Raw genomic sequence first — 24,788 nt, forward strand, 5'->3', positions numbered from 1 at the left:
TTTTTCGCTATTGAAAATCAAGTCAAGCTTATGGTATTTAATAAGACAAGGCATGAAGTTCAGTTTTACTAGAGGAAATAATGAGTTTTTCAAAGAAATTTTCTGTCTGCTCTTGAACCACAAAATAATGGGGAAGTTTTATAAATCAGAAAATAGAAAAGAAAGAATTTTAGGGAAAAGGATGATGGAGGCTTGTACTGTGTAAGGGAATATTAGCTGTATTTTCAGGTGTGATTTTCCTTAAAATGAGGCAGTGGTATTTCCATCAGATTTAAGAGCAGTTATCATGAGATAGATAATACTTCACAACTGTGAAAATCATAATCTACTGACAACAGAAGGTGATTTTGCACCCTACTGAAAATCTAAATCAGCCCTTCTGGATGTCAAAACATGACTGTTCACTTTTAAAGAAGGGAACAAACCAGTTATTAATATTCTAATGTCTAGGAGTTGGGTTATTTGGAGAGTGCTCAGGAAAGTGTAGTTTTAAAGAAAGCGGATGCTCGCTTTGCAGATGGTGGCATACCTAATATGCTGCGCAGGGACAATGGGTACACTACTTTTGTGATGAAAGATGTCTTCCATGTGTACTGTGAAGTCTTGGAAAGGCAGAGGTGGCATCTGGGATAACTGAAAGAATAATGGAGAATTGAGGACAAGGAATACCTGCCTGTCAATATCACATTATTTTTCTAATATAGCTGGCCAGAGGCATCAAACAGCAGTTGGAACTTGAGATATGTCTTTGACTGTCAGGTAGTATCAGACTAACAGAAATAAGGCACCACACGGAGCCAGGCTGATCGCTCAGCCTGCTGTAACCCAACAGCCAAGGACCTGAGGTCACCATCAGGGAGCAGCAGGAGCGGGGCTGCTCCCTCCAGGCAGGCAAGCTGGGAGCTGAGGTCAGGCTGTGCTGGGATGCAGAACCTGAATGCAGCAGGCAGAGCTGGCCTCAGACATGGCAAAGTGATGAACCAGGTCCAGGGTCCAGCCAGAGTGGGACCAGAGACAGGTCTGGTGACAAGGCTCCAGTATGGCTCCAAGCCCACCTAGGAACCAGGGCCAAAGTGAGGGCTGTAGACCAGCTACGGTGTATATATGAGGGGTCTGTCCAGGAGCTGGAGCTGGATATAAGGCTGTGCCTACAGCAGTGCTCAGGTGGGGCTTGAGCCCATGGGCAGGGTGTGGGTCCCAGGTGAGGCTGGTCAGGGCCATTCAAGGCCTATTGGTGCACTCATGGCTCTGACAGTCGCTATGGGCAGGTGGTACTGGTGGATTCAAGAATGCAAAAGAATGACAAAAAGCTGTATTCTAGGCTGTAGGTTGTACCTGGTAGCTGCAGATTAAGGACAGCAGTGAAAAGAAAACCAACACAACTGAGGAATAGTACAAAACTGTGGAGATTTCAGGCTTAGGTCTAGAAAGGGTCCTGGTCATCATTGGAAGTGCTTAGAGAGAGTGAGAAGAGAGAAAGGTACTAGAGTAACACGAAGACTGACAAACTGTCCCTTGCGAAAGTGAAGGGCAACAGCAGGGCTGAAGGATACTGGTCTCCCACCAACAGCCAAAATTCCCAATAAGAGACTTGTGAAGACCAGCATGCTTCAACAAGTAAGAGGCTTACTTTGTCAGAACAGGGAGATAAACTTTTTTTTCTTCTGATTTAGGTTTGGAGTTTTAGGAATACACTTCTATAAACCACTTTGAACTGTTCACCTGATTCCTTGTCATTGGACAACTCACTTGGGCCTCCTATACTTCAGCTTTTTACATGTGGAAAAAAAAGAGGCATAACACTTGCTACCCTGCAGTCTAAAGCATTGTAAGATAAAAGCCACGTGTTTGAGATTTTAAGAAAAAAGTTTTTATCAACTTTTCTTTTATAATACACTTATTAAAATCAAAAGATACATCACTAAATAATGAATTCCTGAAATTCCATGAAACAGTATGGCTTAACAACCAAATAAAGCAAATAAAAATTGATGTAGCAGCATGGAAAGTCAATAATTATTAGTTCATGTTTCTCATCTCTTTCTACCTTTCATCTTTTATATCCTTAAATTGTATATGCATGCTTTATGAAACACTGTCAGATTTCATCAGTACTACTTTGCTTTCCATTTTGTTTCATTTTTATATTTCTATTCTTCTGAAGACATACAAAATGAGATTACTTGTATGCTCTGAGTTACTTCACGACAGACCGTTTTGTTGGAAGAGATTAAAAAGAACTTTCCCTCCTTTTGTAAGTAAGTGAAATGTTTGCTCCAGAAAGAGGAGTTTAAATGGGACATTAGCAGTGTGTGAGTTTAGGACTGATCCTTCACTTAATCTCAGTTTCTGTTTGCCCAAAAATGTGCTTAATCAACACATTCTTGTGGTTAGTACTTCACTGTTAAGGATTAATTCCTTATACTAGGAATTCTACTGAGTGCAGCACCAAGTAAAATGTTGACACAAACATCATCATGGTCATTGATTTATTAATGGCTTAATCTGAAATTTATGTAGTGTGTTACCTTTGTGCTATCATTTATGCAGTACCAAACTGAGGTCATAAAAGCTCATGCTACTAAAAATTACATCATTAGATTTTGGTTATTTTTCCTTAATTTAATTTTAAACTGTATTCTGCCTGAATATACTTGTTGGTAGACGAGTTATGAGGAATACTTGTTGGTAGACAAGTTATGAGGAATACAAAACTATGATGAGAATACTCAATATGCATTTTTTTGCTTTTGAGATGTAGATTATAAATCTGCTTTCCACACTTTGTTAAGCATCAGGTTCAGAGAATAAAGGGACAAGAAATAGGAACTGTATTCTCCTATAGGAATCAGAAAAATGCAAATTTAGGCATTTTAAAATGAGAAATAGGGAGCTATGTTGTGATCAGGTGCAAAATGATGTTAATGGAGGAAGAGATTCTATAGCTGCTGCTGCTGAAACTGATGTTTTTTCATACCTGTGATTTGCATTGTGGTAAAGTTTGAAAGCTACAATTAGAGATCCTTATTGTTCTTGGCAAACTTGGATACCAAGTTTGAATTACAGGGGAATTTCTATGAGTAGAATTTTGAACTTTCATGAGATTTTATTCTTCGAACTTGCTGTTCTTACACATGGATACATTTAATAACTTTACAGTGGCAAAGTGACAGGATTTTTCTCCTCGATCTCTGAAAGCTGTTTCTCATTTCAGATATATATGCTTAGAGTAAAGTTACTGGGGTTTTTTTGCTGATCCTTTACTGGAGGTGGAACTTTCTGTTTTGTTTAGCTTTGTTGAGTAGCCTGACTGTTAACTGTGGCTTTTGAAAAAAAACAAAAAAACAAAAAAACAAACCCCCAAACCAATAACCAGGTTCTATACTGAATATTTGCTTTTCTGCTTGACATCTTTACTATGCACCCCCATGTAATTTTCACTTGATATCTTTCCCTGTCTGTATGCTTTACAGGGATTTTTCTCAGCCAGTGTTTTTTAAAGCAAAGGCTTGGAAGTTTGGTCTCTATTGCTGTTCACGAAGCTGCTTGCTCTCTCTTCCCCCCCACCCCCTGGTGGGATGGGGAGGAGAAAATATAAAAAAAGGCTCATGGGTCGAGACAAGGACAGGGAGGGATCACTCACCAATTATAGTCATGGACAAAAACCAGACTCAACTTGGGGAAAAAACCAAAATCAATTTAATTTACTACAAATCAAATCAAAGCAAGGATAATGAAAAGTAAAACCAAATCTTAAAACACCTTCTCCCCACCCCTCCCTCCTTTCCGCTCAACTCCACTCCCGGTTTTCTCTACCTCCTCCCCATCAGCGGCACATGGGGACAGGGAATGGGGGTTGGGGTCAGTTCATCACACCTTGTCTCTGCTGCTCCTTCCTCCTCAGGGGGAGGAGGACTCCTCACTAGTCCCCTGCTCCAGCGTGTGTCCCTTCCCATAGGCTGCAGTCCTTCAGTCACAGACTGCTCCAGCACGGGCTTTCCCATGGAGTCACGGCCATCTCTGGGGGCATCCCCCTGCTCCAGTGTGGGGTCCTCCCCGGGCTGCAGGTGGGCATCTGCTCCCCCGCTCCCCTCCATGGGCTGGGGGGGGACAGCCTGCCGTCTCACCACGGGCTGCAGGGGCATCCCCTCCTCCCCCGCACCTCCTCCCCCTCCTTCTTCACTGACCTTGGTATCTGCAGAGGTGTTCCTCTCACATTCCAATCCCACTACTCACTGCAGGTTCCCCTTCTTAAATCTGTTCTCCCAGAGGCACTGCCACCATCACTGATGGTCTCAGCCTTGGCCAGAGGTGGGTCCGACTTGGAGCTGGGGAAGCTTCTGGCAGCTTCTCAGAGGAGCCAGCCCTGTAGCCCCCTCCCCCGCTATCAAAACCCCACCACACAAACCCAAAACAATTGCATGGACTAAGGTGTAAACAAATTAATGGTGATCTGCATCTCTAAATTTTAAGTGCCTTGAAGGACTTGAATGCGAAGGTGTTACGAGTTCCCTCACTCTGAACATAATGGCCCTGCAAGGTATCTCCGATGGGATACCTAAAGCTCTAGGGCTTTTTTTGTCTCTTTAGGTACCTCAATTCCCCATATATCAAATAGCAATGATTACTGTCTTCTGGTATTCAGGGAGTTACAAGAATGTTTGAGGAATCCTTCCTCTCTAGAAAGGTGTTTGTGCTATGAAACTGTTAAGTCGCAACCTGGTAGTCTTTTCCTGAACACCTAGGCTGGGAAGATCCATTTATTGTAACTTTAGTTGAATAATTAATCTGATGCATCTATTTAATGGAGAAAAAGAGAGCTTGTTTAATCCTATCCTAAGGTCAGTTTTTAACAGTTACTCTGTACAGCTGCTTTTTAGAGGTAATGGCAGATTGAAGCTCACTGATTAACTCAGATGAAAATCCCAGTTTGTACTTGCTTGAGTTTGATTAATTTGGGGTTTGTTGCTTAAGTGCATCAGTGAAGACTCATTGTTCTAACTATCTTTCATTTCTGCTTATATCTTCTTAGGCTGAAAAGTTTAACATGCATTCTTTCTTTTCTTCTCTTTTCTAGCACTGTGCGGAGGAGAGGAGAGTTTCTTGTGTGCCAGTGGGATCTGCATCCCAGGGAAACTGCAGTGTAATGGCTACAATGACTGTGATGATTGGAGTGATGAGGTCCATTGCAGTAAGTTTCTTAAACCTTGCAGTGTTCCATTGAAGCACTGAATCCGTTCAGGGAAACCTAAAAAATAAAGAAGGCTATTGGTACAGAATAGGAGCTTTTCATAGTATTTGTGTATATTGACATTTGGACTCTCGCAGTTGCCATTGAATGTGTTTACCTTTGCTCACTCTGGCCACAGCATGTGTTTTTGATCTATCAAATTTTATGCCTGGAAGCAGATTCTAAGATTTCTGCGAGAAGCCATGTGGAAATCAGAAGTATTTGGGGGCATTTTTTTTTTTTTTAAAAAACAATAACATGCATCAGAAGAGCACTTCTGATAATAAGCTGAAGACTGTTAGTTGTATCTTTTTCCTAGTCCTTGGCATTGATTTTACAGCAAATGTACAACCATCTGTTTAGAAAGTTCTCTTGGCCTCAACCCTGGATGTGGTTTATTTAAATAAATCCCAGTATATGGTGCAGTAGAAAAGAAAAATGAATATACGTGCTTAATATCTTAATTTCTTATTTATTTCTCTGTGCTAGTGTATAGCTTTAGAGTTCCTATGTGTTTTTCTTTGTTGACAAAAACATCCTTGGACTACTAATACCTTTAGAAAAGCTGAGCAAATGTACAGTAGGAAAACAATGAAAAGGAAAAAAAAAGAAAGAAAAAAGGAAAATGTGGAACAATGGCTAAATAGGAACTAAGGTAGGACATGATGCCACAAAACAGTGCTGTGCATTCAGACTTTGGAAAATGTCAGACCTGGGGTTGAGTTCCAAACTGTGCAGTTTAGACTCACCTCAAAAGATTTGTTCTTATTAGTGATTTAAGAGCCTGGGCATTCCAAGACGCACAAAGCTGCTTTTAAGGAAGTTGCTGATAGATTTTATCTGGGATACTCCAAGGAATAAATGATGGCTGCAATTTCCTCCTGGTCTCAATATGAATGAGGCTAGAGCTTGCTTTTCCTTTAATAGCCTACAATTTATTTAATGGAGGTTGATGTAATTTCTGTTACATAAAAAGTATTGTATGTTTTTATCTTTGAATTTTTCCTGTCAGTGTTAACTTCCGTTTTTAATGTAAGCTAAAAAATTTAAAAATGCCTATGAGACTATGGCTCTCAAGTTCCATTAGAAATGGGAAAAGAAGAAATTAGTAATATAAGAATAAAAATATTGCATGTCTTGAAAAAACAAGCATTATAAATTTAATGAGTTAAGATTACCTTTGAAAGAAAGCCTGTCTGTTAAATGATACAGAGTTTATAGGCAGAGGATGTATTTTATTAGGGTACTTGGTAAGAGTTGGGGAGAGGGGGTGGAGGTCAAATAAGACCTTCTTGAGTTACACAGCACAAATAGAAAACTGAAGGAGGACTTATTTGCCTGAAAGCTTGTCTGACAAAAGATGCTGTGTTTCCTGCAGTCCTTGCCCCTCTCAAATTCTTAAGTCACCTCATAGAATCATAGAATAGTTTGGGTTGGAAGGGACCTTTACAGGTCATCTAGTTCCAACCCCCCTGCAATGAGCAGGGACATCTTCAACTACATCAGGTTGCTCAGAGCCCTGTCCAACCTGACCTTGAATGTTTCCAGGGATAGGGCACCTACCACTTCTCTGGGCAACCTGTTCCAGTGTTTCACCACCCTCATCACAAAAAATTTCTTCCTTATATCTAGTCTGAATCTACCCTCTTGTAGTTTAAAACCATTACCTCTTGTCCTATCACTACAGACCCTACTAAAAACTCTGTCCCCATCTTTCTTATAAGCCCCCTTTAGGTACTGGAAGGCTGCAATAAGGTTTCTCTGGAGCCTTCTCTTCTCCAGGCTGAACAACCCCAACTCTCTCAGCCTTTCCTCATAGGAGAGGTGTTCCATCTCCTCTGATCATTTTTGTGGCCCTCCTCTGGACTTGCTCCAACAGGTCCATGTCTTTCGTGTACCAAGGACTCCAGAGCTGGATGCAGTACTCCAGGTGGGGTCTCACCAGAGCAGAGTAGAGGGGGAGAATCACCTCCCTTGACCTGCTGGCTATCTTTTGATGCAGCCCAGGATATGGTTGGCTTTCTGGGCTGCAAACACACATTGCTGGCTCATGTCCCGCTTTTCATCCACCAGTACCCCCAAGTCCTTCTCCTCAGGCCTGTTCTCAAGCCCCAGCCTGTATTGATACCCCGACCCAGGTACAGGACCTTGCACTTGGCCTTGTTGAACCTCATGATCATCCAACCAATTTGTCATGCGCTGAACAGTCCCTCCATCAAATCCATATCTCTCCAATTTAGAGAGAAGAATGTTGGGGGGACTATGTCAAAGGCCTTACAGAAGTCCAGATAGATGACACCCATAGCTCTTCCGTTGTCCACCGATGTAGTCACTCCATCATAGAAGGCCACTAGGTTGCTCAGGCAAGACTTGCCCTTGGTGAAGCCATGCTGGCTGTCTCAAATCACCTCATTGTCCTCCATGTGCCTTAGCATAGATTCTAAGAGGATCTGTTCCATGATCTTCCCAGGCACAGAGGTGAGGCTGACAGGTCAGTAGTTCCCAGGGTCCTCCTTTCTACCCTTTTTAAAAATGGGTGCAATGTTTCCCTTTCTTCAGTCACGGGGGACATCACATGACTGCCATGACTTTTCAAATATCATGGAGAGTGGCTTGGCAACTACATCAGCCAGTTCCCTCAGGACTCTGGGATGCATCTCATGAGGTCCCATAGACTTAGATATGTTCAGGCTCCTCAGGTAGTCACGAACCTCATCTTGTCTTACAGTGGGAGGGACTTTGCTTCCCCAGTCCCTGTCTTGTGGTCCATCCACTTGAGAGATGTGGGAAGAGAGGTTGCCAGTGAAGACTGAGGCAAAACCAATTGTTGAGTACCTCAGCTTTCTCCTTGTCTGTTGTTACCAGTTTGTTGGTTGTGTTCACTGGGGGTATGCTTTCTTTGACCTTCCTTTTCTGACTGACATATCTATAGAAGCCCTTCTTATTATTCTTTGTGTCCCTTGCCAAGTTCAGCTCCAGCTGCACCTTGGCCTTCCTGACCGCATCCCTACACAACCAGGCAGTGTTCCTGTACTCTTCCCAGGATACCTGTCCCTGCTTCCACTGCCTGTGCATTTCCTTCTTGCCCTTTAGTTTGACCAGCAGGTCTCGACTCATCCATGCCGGTCTCTTGCTGTCCTTTCCTGATTTCTTACACCTGGGGATCGAGACCTCTTGCAGTCTATGGAAGGCGTCCATAAAGATCTGCCAGCTCTGTTGTGCTCCCTTGTCCCTGAGGGCAGTTTCCCAGGGGGTCCTATTCACTAACTCCTTGAAGAGCTGGAATTTTGCTTTCCTAAAATTCAGGGTCCTGACTTTACTCTTCGCCTGTCCCATGTCCCTCAGGACTGCAAAATTCACCAGTGCATGATCACTGCAGCCCAGGCTGCCTCCAATCTTGACGTCAGTGATTATCTCACTTGTGTTGGTGACCATCAGGTCCAGTACCGCATCCCCACTGGTAGGGCTGTCTATTACCTGGCTTAAGAAGTTATCTTCAGTGCACTCCAGGAGTCTCCCGGATTGCCTATAGCTCACTGTGCTACTTTTCCAGCAGATGTCAGGGTGGTTGAAGTCCCCCAGCAGGATGACTGCCTGCGAGCGTGATGCCTCCTGTAGCTGGAGTAAGAAGGCTTCGTCAATAGGCTCCCCTTGATCAGACAGGCTGTAGTAGACACCAACCACCAGGTTCCCTTTGTTGCCTTGGTCTCTTAATTCTTATCCATAAGCTTTCAACCTGCTCTTGGCTATTCTTCAGAGACAGTTCTTCACAATCTATCCATTTCTTGATGTAGAGGGAAGCCCCTCCGCCCCTCCTTCTTCCCCTGTCCCTTCTGAACAGCCTGTAGCCATCAATAGCTGCACTCCAGTCATGGGATTCGTCCACCACGCTTCAGTAATGGCAACTAGGTTACAGCTTTCTAGCAGCATGGTGGCCAGCCCCTCCTGTTTGTTGCCCATGCTGCATGTGTTGGTGCAGAGGCACTTCAGCTGGGCTGTTGGCCGTGTCACCTTCTTAGAGGAACACACCTTAATTCCTTTGAGGTATTTCACTGGTCTTCCCCTGTTGACTGCTATTACTTCAGGAGCCCCTGTCTCATCTCCGTAAGACTTCAAGTGTGCTTCAGTGTACCCAGCATGTCTCAGAGCAGCAGGCTGAGAGCCCTTGCTGGCACCCCATCCCTCTAACCTTGGTGTGTTATCCCACAGCTTGTCATGGGCAAGCCTCATATTATCCCCCTCCCCCTTCAAGCCTAGTTTAAAGCTCTGTCAATGAGCCCTGCTAGCTTGTGAGCAAAGACCCTCTTCCCCCTTTGAGAAAGGTGAATCCCTTCTGATGCCAGGAGGCCTGTTGCCATGTAAACCATCCCATTATCGAAAAACCTGAAATTGTGACAGTCACAGCAGCCATGGAGCCATGTATTAGACTGGGTCTATCTATTTCTTCCAGTGTTGCTGCCTGCAACGAAAGGATAGAGGAAATAATTACCTGTGGTCCAGATTCCCTTACCAACCATCCCAAGGCCCTGAAGTCTTTTGATTGCCCTTGGACTACACATTGCAGCTTCATCGCCACTCACATGGAAAAGCAATAATGGGTAATAGTCTGAGGGCCATGCCAGGCTAGGAAGTTTTCTATTGATGTCCTTAACCCGGGCCCCAGGGAGGCAGGAGACTTCCATAAGAGGAGGGTCTGTCTGGCACATTGGACCCTCTGTTGCCCTCAGAAGGCAGTCACCTGCAACTATAACCTGTCTTTTCTGCCTAGTGGAGGTGGTCGTGATACAGAGGGTAGGCCTTTCTGACCTTGGCAATACCTCTGGTGTAGATGGACCGTCATCCACATCATCCATTGACTGGCCTTCCACATCCAGAGCCTCATACCTGTTGTACAGAGGCACATGGGAAGGCGAGGTGAGCAAGGAGAGGGTTTGCCTGCCACCCTGAGTGTGGACTTGCCTCCATTCACTCCTTTCCTTTAAGCTACTGCCTTCTGCCTGGTGAGCAGGGGATACAGGATCCCCTTGATCATGGTTTTTTTCTCGTGGCTGTTCTTGTTTCTGTCTCAGGGAGGACAGAGCATAGTTCCATCAGTCTATCTCTTTCTCAGACTCCCTGATGCTCCTTAACCTTTCTTCCTCTTGTAGCTCTGCCACCAAGCTGAGCAGATCGTCCACTTGGTTACACCTCACACAACTGTTCTCACTACTGCCATCCATTACCAGTGAAAGGCTCTGGCACAGCCAGCAGCCTGAGACCTGGATGGCTGCATGTTTTCATGGGAGCTCTGGGTTGCCACATCCATTCTGACGAGTGCATAGGACATAGCTTTCTGCCAGGTGGATGCTGTAGCTAAGCTCCTTCTGAGAGGGTGATGACTGCCAACTGAGCTCACCTCTTGAGCTGGTAGGGTGATGACACCCTGCCGTGCAAACTGCCACACCACGCTCTGGTCACTCATGCTCCTTAGGCTGCTCTTTATAGGTGTGGGGGTGGCTGCGGTTCCTCTGGCAATGCCCAGGCCTCAGTCAGCATCTCCTGCGAAAGCTGCTGGCTCCTAGTGGGTCTCTCCGCTCCCCTGGTGTTTCCCTGCCTCAGGAAGCATCCCTGCGCACCAAGATCTGCAGCTCTGCTGCGGATCGGGCTGGCTCCAGAGCAGGCCAGAGCAGCTCACATCAGTGACTGACCATGATTAGAGGAACATTTTTACCAAAACTTATTATTAAGGCATGGAAATACACCATTAAGACACTGAGGGCAACCTTACTCTTACCTTGTACTAGTAATTTTTATTGCCAAGTAATGACCCTAAAATTATGGGGTTTGCATAGCAGTGTTTTATTCCTGGTTTAAGTTAAACATGCTTTTTTAAAGGTGCATCAGTTTGGGATATTTGGTTTGGTTTTCATTACCTTCCCTCTTCAGAGTGCTACAAAGAAGAGACCTTTGGGGATCCTATCAGTTCATGTCCCCTTTTCTGACAAAGGCCACAGCCATGTGTGAGGGCAGCTATGTTCTTAATCTCATTGGAATGAAGAGGTTTCCTCTTCTGTTGAGAAAAAAGCAAAACTACTAAACTTTCATTAATGAAAAATAAATGGCAAAAATGACGATTAACCCTAAAAATATATTTTCTTTAAGTCCAGCCAATGTACCTGAGTTTTAAGTGTATGAGTAGTTTGAAGAGTCTGCCTTGTTCCTGTAGTGATCATTATAGATAACTGAAGGTTATAATATTATAATGAATTCATAATTACATCTAAGAAATGATTGATTTTTTACTACTTAAACCACTTCTCCTTTGATAAAGGTATATGCTATCAAATTTAAGTCTTATCCTAGGCTCGTTCATAAGGTGTTTCAGTTCAGTTTCAAGATAGTTCAGTGCTAACTTTCGCAAGGACTGACATTTCCATAATAATGAAAATATTCAGTACTCCAAAAAATGTAGTTGCTATTCACCATTTAATTATTAATTATTTGGCAATATTTACCAATATTTGAGAAAGAAAATAAAAATCTGAATTTTTATGCTTTGTTCTATTTTGTATAAACTGAATTCTGACTGCTAGTGCTTACACATAGCTTTCCAGTGTTTAATGGGACCCAGAACAACACATGGAAAAGTTGTTCCCTTCTTATTAAGTCTAAACTATATTTGCTTATAGGAAAGTTTTATCTAGTGCAAAATTTATTTCAAATTTTTGTTTTTAACCTAGAGGATGGTGGGAATGAAGTATATGAAACAATAGCAGCAGATTTAGCTTAGAGTTAACAGCATTAATGCATTGAAGAGGATAACTAGGTATAAACATATGGCTCACTTCTAATCTAATTTCTGCTCCATTGACTGCTGGGGAGCTGTTTTCTCTGCATGAGAATCATAAACAAAGAGTGTGGGCAATATAGATGGAGAAAATTATTTTGACTCTTTATTCTAGCAAACAAACTTACGTAGCAGTAGATTGTTTAGGAGCAAAAATTACACAGAAAGGCAAGTATTTCTGCTGCTGGAGTCTTGTGAAGAGACCACATGAGACTCTTCACAATCTCCATGAGTTGGAGCTGTGGGAGAATCTTTTCATTAGTTACTTTGCAAGTGAGATTAAAAGGCTTTTAAACTCAAAAGGCCAAGCTTTATTAGGATGTAAAAGAAAAAATTAACCTTTTAAAAGAGAAAACGGAAAGAAACTTGATAAGGCAGAATAGAAATGAAAAGGATTTAAAAGCAAAACTGCCTTTGCTGACTGTGCCTTGAAGATTGGGTCTTTGGGCTTGGTTTCAGTCAACTCAGGAACTTTCTTTTTCTCAGCAAATTCTGTTCTGTGTTCTTTTATCCTTGGGAAGTTTTTGTATCACAGTGGAGCCCTGTCCATATGTTTGTTTCCAGCCCTTTCCAGCTTTGTTTCAGTCTCTGATATGCTTTAGGTTCGCTCCTTGTTGAATTCTCACTCTGCCTACTCTACTCTGTAAAAGCTGTAACATAACCTAGAACTGCATGCAAACAGATAGGTTTCTCAGGGATGACAATAATGGTGCCAATAATTAATTTTTGGGGGAGAAACAGATTTCTCTCAGCTGTACACTGTATTGGGGTCACAGTAATTCATTTCATTCTGATAAATGTTAGTAAGATGGATTGAAAATTGAAATGGAATGAAAACTGGATGAATGGTTGGGCCCAGACAGTGGCAGTCGGAGGCACAAAGTCTGAAGACCAGTAACTAGCAGTGTATCCCAGGGGTCAATACTGGGTCCAAATGCATTCAACATCTTCATTAATGACCTGGATGATGGGGCAGACTGTACCCTCAGCAAGTTTGCTGATGACACCAAACTGGGAGGAGTGGCTGTCACACCAGAGGGTCATGCTGCCATCCAGAGGGACCTCAACAGGTGGGAGAAATAGTCTGACAGGAACCTCATGAACTTCAACCAGGAGAAGTGCAAAGTCCTGCACCTGGGAAGGAACAACCCCACACACCAATATATGCTGGGGGCCACCCAGCTGGAAAGCAGCTTGGCAGAAGAGGGACTGGGGTTCCTAGTGGACACCAAGTTGAACATGAGCCAGCAACGTGCCCTTGCCACAAAGAAGGCTAATGGTATCTTGGGCTGCATTAGAAAAAGTATCCTTCCCTTCTACTCAGCACTAGTGAGGCCACACCTGGAGTACTGTGACCAGTTCTGGGCTCTTCAGTACCAGAAAGACCTGACATAATGGAGAGAGTCCAGTGAAGGGCCGTGAAGATGTTTAAGGGACTGGAGCATCTGTCCTATGAGGAAAGGCTGAGAAAGCTGGGGCTATTTAGCCTAGAGAAGGCTGAGGGTGCATCTTACCAATGTATGTAAATGCCTGAAAGGGAGGGTGTAAAGAAGATGGAGACAGGCACTTCTCCTTAGTGCCCAGTGACAGGACAAGAGTCAATGCGCACAAACTGAAACATTGGAGGTTCCTCCTGATCACCAGGAAACTGTTGTTTTTTTTAATGTGAGGGTGACCAAGCACTGGCACAGGTTGCCCAGGGGAGTTGTGGAGACTCCATTCATTGAGATACTCAAAAGCTTTCTTGACACAGTCCTGGGTAACTGGCTCTAGGTGGCCCTGCTTGAGCAGTGGGGTTGGACCACATGACCTCCAGAGGTCCCTTTCAACCTCAAGTATTCTGTGACTCTGAGAATGAAATTAGTCCTCAGTGTGTCTAGACAGTGGCACTTAAAGCTTCAGAAAGCTAAAAGACAGCATATTTTTTCATCTAGATAGTTAAAGCACTTTACAGAATTTCAAAACAGGATTCTGTAAAGTGTAACTAATTGTATCTTTGTAAGGGTATTTGACAGATTTAGATTCAGACTGAAGCTTGCCAGTGTAATTGGATGCATTAAAAAGAAATGAAAGATTTTGGAAAACCATATCTGGAAGAAGCATAGAATCATAGAATGGTTTGGGTTGGAAGTGACCTTAAAGATCATCTGGTTCCAACCGCCCTGCCATGGGCAGGGACACCTTCCACTAGACCAGGTTGCTCAAAGCCCCATCCAGCCTGGCCTTGAACACTTCCAGGGATGGGGCATCCACACCGTCTCTGGGCAACCTGTTCCAGAGCCTCACCACCCTCACAGTGAAAAATTTCTTCCTTGTATTTCATCTAAATCTACCCTCTTTCAGTTTAAAACCATTACCCCTTGTCCTGTCACTACAGGCCCTACTAAAAAGTCCCTCTCTGGCTTTCTTGTAGGCCCTTTTAGGTACTGGAAGGCTGCAATAAGGTCTCCCCGGAGCCTTCTCTTCTCCAGACTGAACAACGCCAACTCTCTCAACCTGTCTTCATAGGAGAGGTGCTCCAGACCTGTGATCAGCTTCATGGCCCTCCTCTGGACTTGCTTCAACAGGTCCATGTCCTTCTTATGTTGGGGGCCCCAGAGCTGAATGCAATGCTCCAGGTGGGGTCTCACAGGAGCAGAGTAGAGGGGGAGGATCACCTCCCTTGACCTGCTGGTCACACTTCTTTTGATGTGGCCCAGGATATGGTTGGCTTTCTGGGCTGCAAACACACATTGCCGGATCATGTTGAGCTTCTCATCAACCAACACCCTCAAGTCCTTCTGCTCAGGGCTGCTCTCAATCCACTCACTGCCCAGCCTGTATTTGTGCTTGGGATTGCCCCGACCCATATGCAGGACCTTGCACTTGGCCTTGTTGAACTTCACGAGGTTTGCATGGGCCCACCTCTCAAGCCTGTCAAGGTCCCTCTGGATGGCATCCCTTTCCTCCGGCGTGTCGACTGCACCACACAGCTTGGTGTTGTTGGCAAACTTGCTGATGGTGCACTCAATCCCACTGTCCACGTCACTGACAAAGATGTTAAACAGCGCCAGTCCCCATACCTGCCCCTGAGGAATGCCACTTGTCACTGGTCTCCACTTGGACATTGAGCTGTTGACCGCAACTCTCTTGAGTGTGACCATCTAGGCAATTCCTTATCCACTGAATGGTCCATCCATCAAATCCATGTCTGTCCAATTTAGAGACAAGGATGTTGTGTGGGACAGCGTCAAATGCTTTGCACAAGTCCAGGTGGATGACGTCAGTTGCTCTTCCCTTATCCACCAACGCTGTAACCCCATAGTAGAAGGCCACCAAATTTGTCAGGCACAATTTGCCCTTAGTGAAGCCGTGTTGGCTGTCACCAATCACTTCCTTCTTTTCCATCTGCCTTAGCATAGTTTCCAGGAGGATCCACTCCATGATCTTTCCGGGCACAGAGGTGAGACTGACTGGCCTGTAGTTCCCTGGGTCTTCCTTCTTTCCCTTTTTTAAAAATGGGGGTTATATTTCTCCTTTTCCAGTCAGTGGGAACTTCACTGGACTGCCACGACTTCTCAAACATGATGGATAGTGTCTTAGCAACTTCATCCACCAGTTCCCTCAGTACCTGCAGATGCATCTCATCAGGTCCCATGGACTTGTGCACCTTCAGGTTCCTTAGAGGGTCTTGAACCTGATCTTCTCCTACAGTGGGTGATTCTTCATTCTCCCAGTCCCTGCCTTTCCCTTCTGTGATTCAGGTGGTGTGGCTGGAGCAGTTGCTGAAGACTGAGGCAAAAAAGTCATTACCTGGATAACTAGGTCTCCTGTTCCCTTCTGGGGAGGGCCCACATTTTCCCTGGTCTTCCTTTTATCACCGATGTACCAACAGAAGCTTGTCTTGCTGCAGTTGACATCTGTGGCCAGATTTAATTCTATCAGGGCTTCTGAATGTTTCTAAAGTATGCTTTACAATTTTAATTAAAATATTCTTGTTTTTTTAAATTTGGATTTAAACATTTCTTATTTGTGACCTAAGTGTGACTACTATTACATTTCCTGATATGAGAATGGGGAAGGCGAAACTGCTGCTAAATAATTCCAGTAAGCTTTTTGAACTTTACAAATTGCGATATAGTATGTACAACAACCTGGTATAAATGATTTAACTTTATGTTTTGTTTAAAAATCAAACCATTCAAATTAATCATTGTTTCTGTAGGAAATTAATGTAACAAAACTTAATGGGTGACCTCATTGAGAAGAAAGGCCGTATGTATCCTAAACAAAACTTATTTCACTTACTTGCACTCATTGATTTAATTGTCTCATCCCTAGTGTGTACACAAGTGGTCTGGCCAGAATCATCTGTTTTTCACAGTGAAAAACACTGGCTTTTGTGTCCTCATAATGTCTTGGCTTCTTTTTGGTTGGCAGTGATGATTTGCTCTTCTGACAAGCATTTTACATTCTTAGAGATTGAATATTTTTTGGAAAATATTCCTGAGACTTACATGTTTTTGCTTTCCTTGTATCTCCAGGGTTGTTCTTGATCTTGAGGATCAAGTGCACCCTCAGTAAGTTTGCAGATGACACCAAGTAGGGCGGGAGTGTTGATCTGCTTGAAGGAAGGAAGGCTCTACAGAGGGATCTGGACAGGCTGGATCAATGGGCCAAGGCCAACTATACGAGCTTCAACATGGCTGAGTGCCAGGTCCTGCACTTGGGTCACAACAACCCATGCAACACTACAGGCTTGGGGAAGAGTGGCTGGAAAGCTGCCTGGCAGAAAAAGACCTGGGGGTGTTGGTCAACAGCTGGCTGAATAATGAGCCAGCAGTGTGCCCAGGTGGCCAAGAAGGCCAACGGCATCCTGGCCTGTATCAGAAATAGTGTGGCCAGCAGGAGCAGGGAAGTGATTGTTCCCCTGTACTCGGCAGTGCTGAGGCGGCACCTCGAGTACTGTGTTCATTTTTGGGCCCCTCACTACAAGAAAGACATTGAGGTGCTGGAGTGTGTCCAGAGAAGGGCAACGAAGCTGGTGAAGGGTCTAGAGAACAAGTCTTATGAGGAGCGGCTGGGGTTGTTTAGCCTGGAGAAAAGGAGGCTGAGGGGAGACCTTATCACTCTCTACAACTACCTGAAAGGAGGTTGTAGTGAGGTGGGTGTTGGTCTCTTCTCGCAAGTAACAAGTGACAGGACAAGAGGAAACAGCCTCAAGTTGTGCCAGGGGAGGTTTCGATTGGGTATTAGGAAAAATGTCTTTACTGAAAGGGTTGTCAAGCACTGGAACAGGGTGCCCGGGGAAGTGGTTGAGTCCCCATCCCTGGAGGTATTTAAAAGATGTATAGATGTGGTGCTTAGGGACATGGTTTAGTGGTGGACTTGGCAGTGTTAGGTTGATCTTTTCCAACCTAAATGATTCTATGATTCTATCATTCTTGTTTCCTTATCTTTAGGTCAGGTTGTTACTCATCTTCTTGCTGCCTGATCATTTAAATAAAGTCATGCTTACAGTGCTCTGTAGCAATTAACATATAGCATTCCTTTAGATCTTGTTCTGCTCTTGCTTGTGATGCCTTCGTGCACATACGTTTTTCCTTTCATATTTAATTCATACTAATCTGAGTATTTCTTTTATCCATCTCTACATTTCCTCCTCCATTTTTGTTAAAGACAAGACAGCTGCAGTAATAGCAGAGCAGCTTCTCTGTCTGCTGCTTCAGGGCCATTTCCAGTAACGTGGTGGGAGCATTGGTTTGTGCTTGTAATGTTGTGGTCAACTCCTTCGATGGCAGGATGAGGTGATGAGATGAAGCCCATTCACCTCAGTACCTTTGGTCTTAAAGGTACTGCTCAATTGGGTTTGGTTCATAATTCCAGGTAAAAAAAAGTAAATGTATACAGAGGCATTCTCCTGGGATGTCCAAGTTCCTGTAGAAGCTTCCCCCATCTGCAATCCCAAAATACAGGACTTCTTATATTTGTTTTAGATGCTACCAGCTTGCAGAGATGTCTCTGGTTTTTAGTTATGAAGTTACATACATTAGGGAGGGAGTGGTCTGTCCCTGTGCAGGTGACTTTATCTGAGCTAAATGTCTAAACTGGCTGTATGGATACTCAACTGAGAGAAACAGACACTGCTGATGCATGATTTGTCTGATTTTAAGCAGATCATTTAGGTGGGATATGTGCTTTAGAAACTAAATGATGTAGATGGTAGATGTCTAAAGTTACATGAGTGAATCTTACAGCTGTGCCTCCTTAGTTTTAATGTTGAAAATTATATACATTATGAAATGCAGAAGTCTCTGGTTTTAATCTTTTCCATATTAATAGTTCTTCCTAGAATCTCCTTTCAGGATTCTGCATCAGGAAGTTGATCACATGATGCAATCACTGTTCTATTCCTGGCTCTTGACATGCATTTTTCTCTTCTTCCCTTTGATGGGCCATAATAAGTATGCAGGCAATAGTTAGGCTTTAGCAGAATCCATCCCTCTTTTTGAAAGTATAGTTTAATTTACTTAGCAGTGTTGCTTTTTTACACAACTGCAGCCGAAAACTGATACTTAGGATTTCATCATGTTGCTTATACCATTCACTCTGTGACTTTGTGCAATGGAAGGTACCAGCTGAGGAATCAGAATTCAGCTCAGCCAGCTATCACATAGGAATATGAACACAAAAGAGGCTGTAAAGCTGATCTACAAATGCATAAATTATCAGTGCCAAAACTTGGAACTGTCAGAAGGGTCCTGATGAGCAAGTTTTACATGTAACGTACCAAATGCAACAGGCTCTCTTACATCTCTCTGGCTGTGCTTACACACTTCCCTAATACATACACTCGCTTCCTCTTCCTCCTCGTATGCCCTTCTCAGTCATACTTCTCTTTCACAAAGAGTGAACAAGATGAAGATCATTTTAGTAATAAAACAAAATTTAAAAAAATGTTTACACATATGTGGCACTGCATGCCACACTCCAGAATAAAGCATCTTGTTGAATTAAGGTCTTATTTACTTCTAGAAGTGGCAGAATTTGTACATTGAGTCTGCACATATATCTTTAAACATACATCTTTAAAATGTAGGACTCCTAAAATCACCTCTGAGTGTTGGGCTGAGGTGATTCATGGTCAGAAGGACACATGATGCAACAGTGAAGTGGTGAAAACAGGGTATGCATGAACAGAGATCAAAGGATTGCTGAATGCAAAAGATTGACCAGGCTTTATTTGTGTTTAGCGGAGTATAGAATAGGAATTTGTATTTAATTTTATGAAAACACGGCTTGTCCCATCATTAACAAACTTAAGTTGAGCCTTTTACAAATGGCAGCTGCCAAGTGCCCATCTTACTCTGATAGAAATAATTAGCTACCCTATGCTATATATTATTGCATATATCTTGAAGAAAATGTAGGTTAAGACTGTTAGATTTTCATCAAGTGACTCTTATTTCCTTGCAAGGAAGCTTGTATTCTTTTTGTTTACCCTGTCTGTGTGGGCCTGAGAGCTGTCATACCCTAAAGGACACTGCTGCAGCTAGAGAGGTATGAATGTAAACAGGAATGGGGGTTTGGATGGAAATTAAACATAGAAAAGACAGCTTTGTTTCATTTGCCTGAGGAGCAATGGAAGCACAGACACTGTCAAGAGTTACAAACTGATCAATAAGGATAAAGGTTGCCAGAGTACTTCACCCTGTTGCATACTCAAAACAAGTAAAGTTTAGAATTTTACTCTCAGCTATTGTTCTGCTTACATGAAACTAGAACTTAAATATTTTTATTAGTTTGTGGGTTTTGGTATTTACTGTTTCATGCCTCTTGTTCTTTTAAAGCTAAATTAACTATTGACTACAAAGCTCATGTCTCAGCCATATTATTTTACTTTATGTCCTGAAGCATTGTCCTTCACATTGTGCTATAAATTCTGTTTGGGCTTTCTAAGATGATGTGAAACTTGTAGAAAGCATGAGTACTTCTGTGGGGGAAGGGGAAGAAGTTATTCATGTTCAAGTTCTAGAATTGAGGTTGGTAAAGCCATGAGAAACTTAAAGTTGGTGCACTCACCTAGGAGGTGGAACATTTGGCTGACATTGATCTGGAGGGATAAAACCCCCCCTTGCACCTTCTTGGATAGCGCTGCACCTTTCAGTGTGTAATGTACTTGGACATCCTTCTTTCAAAGTGGGACCACTATGTAATCATGAACACAGGAGTCACATGCCAAGAGGAGAGAAGCAAGGGGTAGCATGATTCTGTTGTTTAGTGGTTGAGCATCTCAGCTGAGGGGAGAGACTTGTGTTCCAGTCCCTGCTCTTGGAGCTTTTTCTGTATGTTGTCCAAGGAGGAGCTCATTTAAAATGCCTACATATCACGGTAAGAAAGGGCACAGAAAGCTTCCTTGGTTCCAGTGGCATAGCTTCAACAGGAAGGAGGGATTGTCCACCCAGCTGTTCTATATCCTGGCATTCTCCCTGGAAAAGCCAGATGTGAAGGAAAAGCCTAGAGGAAGGCAGTGAAACTAGGTCACCCAGTTACCAACTGTGTGTTTGTGATCAAAAGTTATTACTTACTAATGGGACCAGACACCACCAACCCTATTTTCTCTTCTCCCCCCTTTCCTAACTACAACATAGATTCCATGTTTTTATCACATCTGATATTATTCAAGCATTTTGGATATTCTCAGAGAATATTTGTCAGGGCTTTACTGAAGACCTCAGCCATGGAAAGAAAGGTTAAACCCACTTAGGGCTGACAGTGCTAAGAATTCCTTGATGAGACAGCATCAGGCCAAATTCTGAGCTAAAAACTGCATAAAGCATAAAGCTCATTTGAAACCATTGTAAGATCAAAGGCAGGCTCAAAAGCAGGGTCTAGGGATCTTGATTTTGCTGTTAGAAGCTTCAGCTCGACCTAATAGCCACATGAGGTGCTCCAGACTGTCCTAGTAATCTAGCCGATGAAACCCACAACTTTTCTGGAGAACGTTATGTGTATAAATTAATTAAACATTTTGGTCCATATGTGTAACCAGAGCACCTTCTCCTCATGGTATTGATCAAAAAAGCAATTGGTAGGAACAGAATAAAAATTGCTTTTGATTTTTCTTGTTCTTCCATATTAGATTCTAATAAACTGGTACACATTGAGTATTAATGCAGACCTGTAAATTGTAGGGTATCTTTAGCTAATCTTGTTATAGTCTATACAGTTGAGTGTTCACAGTTTATATGAATATTCCAATGTCATGTTAACATTTTGCAAAAATTTGTTTTGTAGACTGCAGTCATGATGTATTTCGTTGTAACACGGGAAAATGCCTAAATTATACCTTTGTTTGTGATGGATATGATGACTGTGGAGACCTTAGCGATGAACAGAACTGTGGTAAATGAAAGTTTTATGCTTTTCTCAAGTCTTTAAGATAGCAATATTGCTTAAGCCAGCAATCATTTTCCTTAAATTGCTAAAAGAGTAGCATACCTTGCTGTTACTCTTTTTGGGCAAAGGAAAAACAGCTCACAAATTCTATATGCAATTTGAAAAGGTTTAAAGGAGAGTTCTGGGTTAATCCAAATTTTGAAGGTAGTGGTATTTTGAAGAAATATTTTGAAGAAAGATTTGCAGTTTGTTTTAAACTAATTCAAGATGTTATGGTTGCTTTCTTGCTAACTTGGCTGAATTTAACTGAGATTAAAGCAAACCATAAGAAGCTACACAGTGGTGATACCAACTGTTTTATAGCTCAACTGTTTTTACATAAGTTTCATAGTGAACTTGTATGTTTTGATGATCAAATGCTGTTTCTTTCAAATTCTGTTTTCAATGCACGTTATATGTTATGCCTCTTTATATTTGTCTTTCTACCTACAATTAACTTTCATAGGAAAAAGATGAAGTTTTGCCATAAAAAAGAATAATCTTCACATGTAAATATTGAAAAACTTTGAAAGCCTTATTTTTTTCTAACTTTTGCTCCTGGTACTACACCTGAGAAAAATTAAGTGCTCTAAAATAATTCTTTAAAAGTTAAAATACTATTTCTCACATTTTTTTCTTTTGCTTTCCTAGGGAAAAGCACAGAAAGTTTCAAAACTGAAAATCAAGGCACAATTTTTTCTGAGATTTGTTTTATGTTTCTTCTCCAAATTAAACATACTCTAAGATCTTTCACAACTGTTTGGCACTTTTGGTTGTTTTGTGTTTTTTTTTCATAAACTGTCTTTGATTAAAGACTTTTCTAAACATTAATCTGACTCCTACCATTCCTATCTTGAGACAGTCTTTTCTATATAAAATTTAAGATCTAACTTTTTGTACAGGCTATAAATAGGTTTCATAGCACATTTGTCAGATTGGACTGTGTCTATGCTTCCTATTTATTTTGGTGTAAAGTCAGCCTGCTCAACAGAATGCTTTTCTTTATTTGTGGAAGCATTTGGGTAGAAAGAGTAAGATGAAGATTGGAATAGTTTCTTTGTAGATCATTCTTATGGAAAATTCTGAGGGTATGCAAAAAGCATAGTTTCTGATTAAGTGCCAAATATGGCAGTTGAGAAACTTTTTTTTTTCTTTTTTACTTCTTTAGTGAAAAGATAAATATAGAGAACTATTTTCTCTGATGGCAACTGAAAATATTGGTCTAACTGAAAATCATTCCATGAGATGGGAAGCCAGAAGATCTTTTAATCTGCTTAACAAATCTTAGAAACTTGTTTATTTGCAAATAGAAACAGCTGTGCACCTGAGATAAGGAACGAGTGCATCACTGTCTATGTAGGCAATAGAATTCAGAACATATGTAACTACCATCTGCAAAAAAATCTGCAGGTACAGAAAATATCTTATTGTAATTTACTAATGCAAAATGGCTCATTAGTAAGAATGATTAGCTTATAGGCATAGAAAAATTGATCAATAATATAAATTATACAAATGGTAACTTATCATCCTTTTTTTTGTCCTCACATTTGGGTTTTATTTAGATTGTAACCCAGTGACGCATCATCAGTGTGGAGATGGGAGATGTATAACAGCTGATTGGGTATGTGATGGTGACCATGACTGTATAGACAAATCAGATGAAATCAATTGCTGTAAGTTCCCTTAATCTCAAAATTATTTTTTTCTTTCTTTAAAAAAACAAAGTGTAAGATAAGTAGCATACTTACTTATTATCTTTAAGGGAAAACTATAAGCTTATTTGATTTCAGAAGTTTGCACTTGACAAATGTCCCTTCTGAGAGACAGCTGCAGCAAATTAAACCTTTGATGCCACTGTTGAGAAGTACCAGTATTGCCTTGTGTTTCAGCTTCTTGTTAATTACAGAATTAGCTTTTTGTTAATTGTGATGGTCCCATTAAAGAGTAATGAATGAATGTATACAACCTCTTAAACTGTAGGCATTCTGAGTTTGTGACAGCTTTCTGATGTGCCTGTATGTGACCTATCACACCTTGTCAGAGTTTGGACTTCTGTGTATATCTGCAAAACAACTATACTAGAATATTGCTGAGGTTGCAAAATCAAGTCTTGGGGAATTAGCACATGTTTTAGTGTGAGTAAGGTTCTCGTGAGACATATGCTTGTGGTGCTTTGATTCTTGCTGCCATTCAGGGCTTGACCTTGCAACCACTATCCTATGATTTTCCCTGAAATCTAAGAACCTAATCTGAATAAAGGTATATAAGTAAGTGGGCATAGAAAAAGTGACAATTTTTATATGAGTAAAAATGATGTTTTGCTTTTTTTTCTTGGAAAAGCTGGATCTTCATCTCAGCCTGTTGCTAATACCTGACATACATAGTTTCAGTCCCTGTAGTTAAAGACCAGCACAGCTGTAGGCTATTGAAAACATAGTCTACATATAATGAAAAATGTCTAGTGACCTTCAGTGCTAAGCAGTATCATCAGCTCCTCCTAAAATAACTTCAAGATAATGTTAAAAAAATAATTAAGACCTTCATTAACTGAAGTTGATCAGAATATCGTCTTTTTTTTCTCTCTAGCATGTCATAGTCAGGGTCTGGTGGAGTGCAGAAATGGGCAGTGCATTCCTAGTGCATTCCAGTGTGATGGAGATAATGACTGTAAAGATGGAAGTGATGAAGAAAACTGCAGTGAAAGTAAGGATATCCCTCATTTTACCCTTCTTACTGAATGACTATTGACTACTTTGCTCTGAAGTGCCTTTAGCTGAAGCTGTCTGAAAAATTTACTTTCTTTGCCTTTCAAATAACACTTGCTAAGGCTGGTTGGTGTCTGCTTTCACACATGAAGTTGTAAGAAGAATTTTATTAGTCCTTAAAAATATAAAAAATTAAAGAAATGGAGGTGATATTTAGCATACTATTGATCATTGACATGATCAGCTGTTACTTGAAATAAGTTAATACATATTCACATTGTCTGCAGCAATTAGAAGCTACTGTCACAGGAATTGGTATTGTTTGAGGAGCAATTTTCTCATAAAAATCTTTTTTTCACCAGAACTTGGGAATCAGAGAAAAGATGTTTTCATAAGCAAACTAATGATTTTGTGTGACTAAGGGAAAATATATGAGAATGTAAGTTTTCTCAGCTACTTAATAGCTGTCTCATGATGGATTGTATGAAATAAAAGGAACTCAGGCAGTTTCTTGAGCCCTGGAACACGGTTTCCCAAAGACTTGTGTCCTGTGGTACATTTTGACACTCAGAAAGGAATGTTGTCATGTTGTGATGGTTTCAGCATT

General features: G+C 41.8%; 1 protein-coding gene across 2 annotated transcripts in view; it reads left to right on the forward strand.

The window, feature by feature from the left end:
• Positions 1 to 24,788, forward strand: part of CORIN (corin, serine peptidase) — a 180,056-nt gene that overhangs the window by 98,859 nt on the left and 56,409 nt on the right. For both annotated transcript variants that reach the window (XM_052780137.1, XM_052780138.1), the window contains exons 6-9: positions 5,078 to 5,191; positions 21,333 to 21,440; positions 23,039 to 23,149; positions 24,063 to 24,179. In XM_052780137.1, coding sequence (XP_052636097.1) covers positions 5,078 to 5,191; positions 21,333 to 21,440; positions 23,039 to 23,149; positions 24,063 to 24,179 — 450 coding nt within the window. The remainder of the gene's footprint in view (positions 1 to 5,077; positions 5,192 to 21,332; positions 21,441 to 23,038; positions 23,150 to 24,062; positions 24,180 to 24,788) is intronic.

This window comes from Harpia harpyja, chromosome 2 (assembly GCF_026419915.1).
Source record: "Harpia harpyja isolate bHarHar1 chromosome 2, bHarHar1 primary haplotype, whole genome shotgun sequence".
Classification (NCBI taxonomy): domain Eukaryota; kingdom Metazoa; phylum Chordata; class Aves; order Accipitriformes; family Accipitridae; genus Harpia; species Harpia harpyja.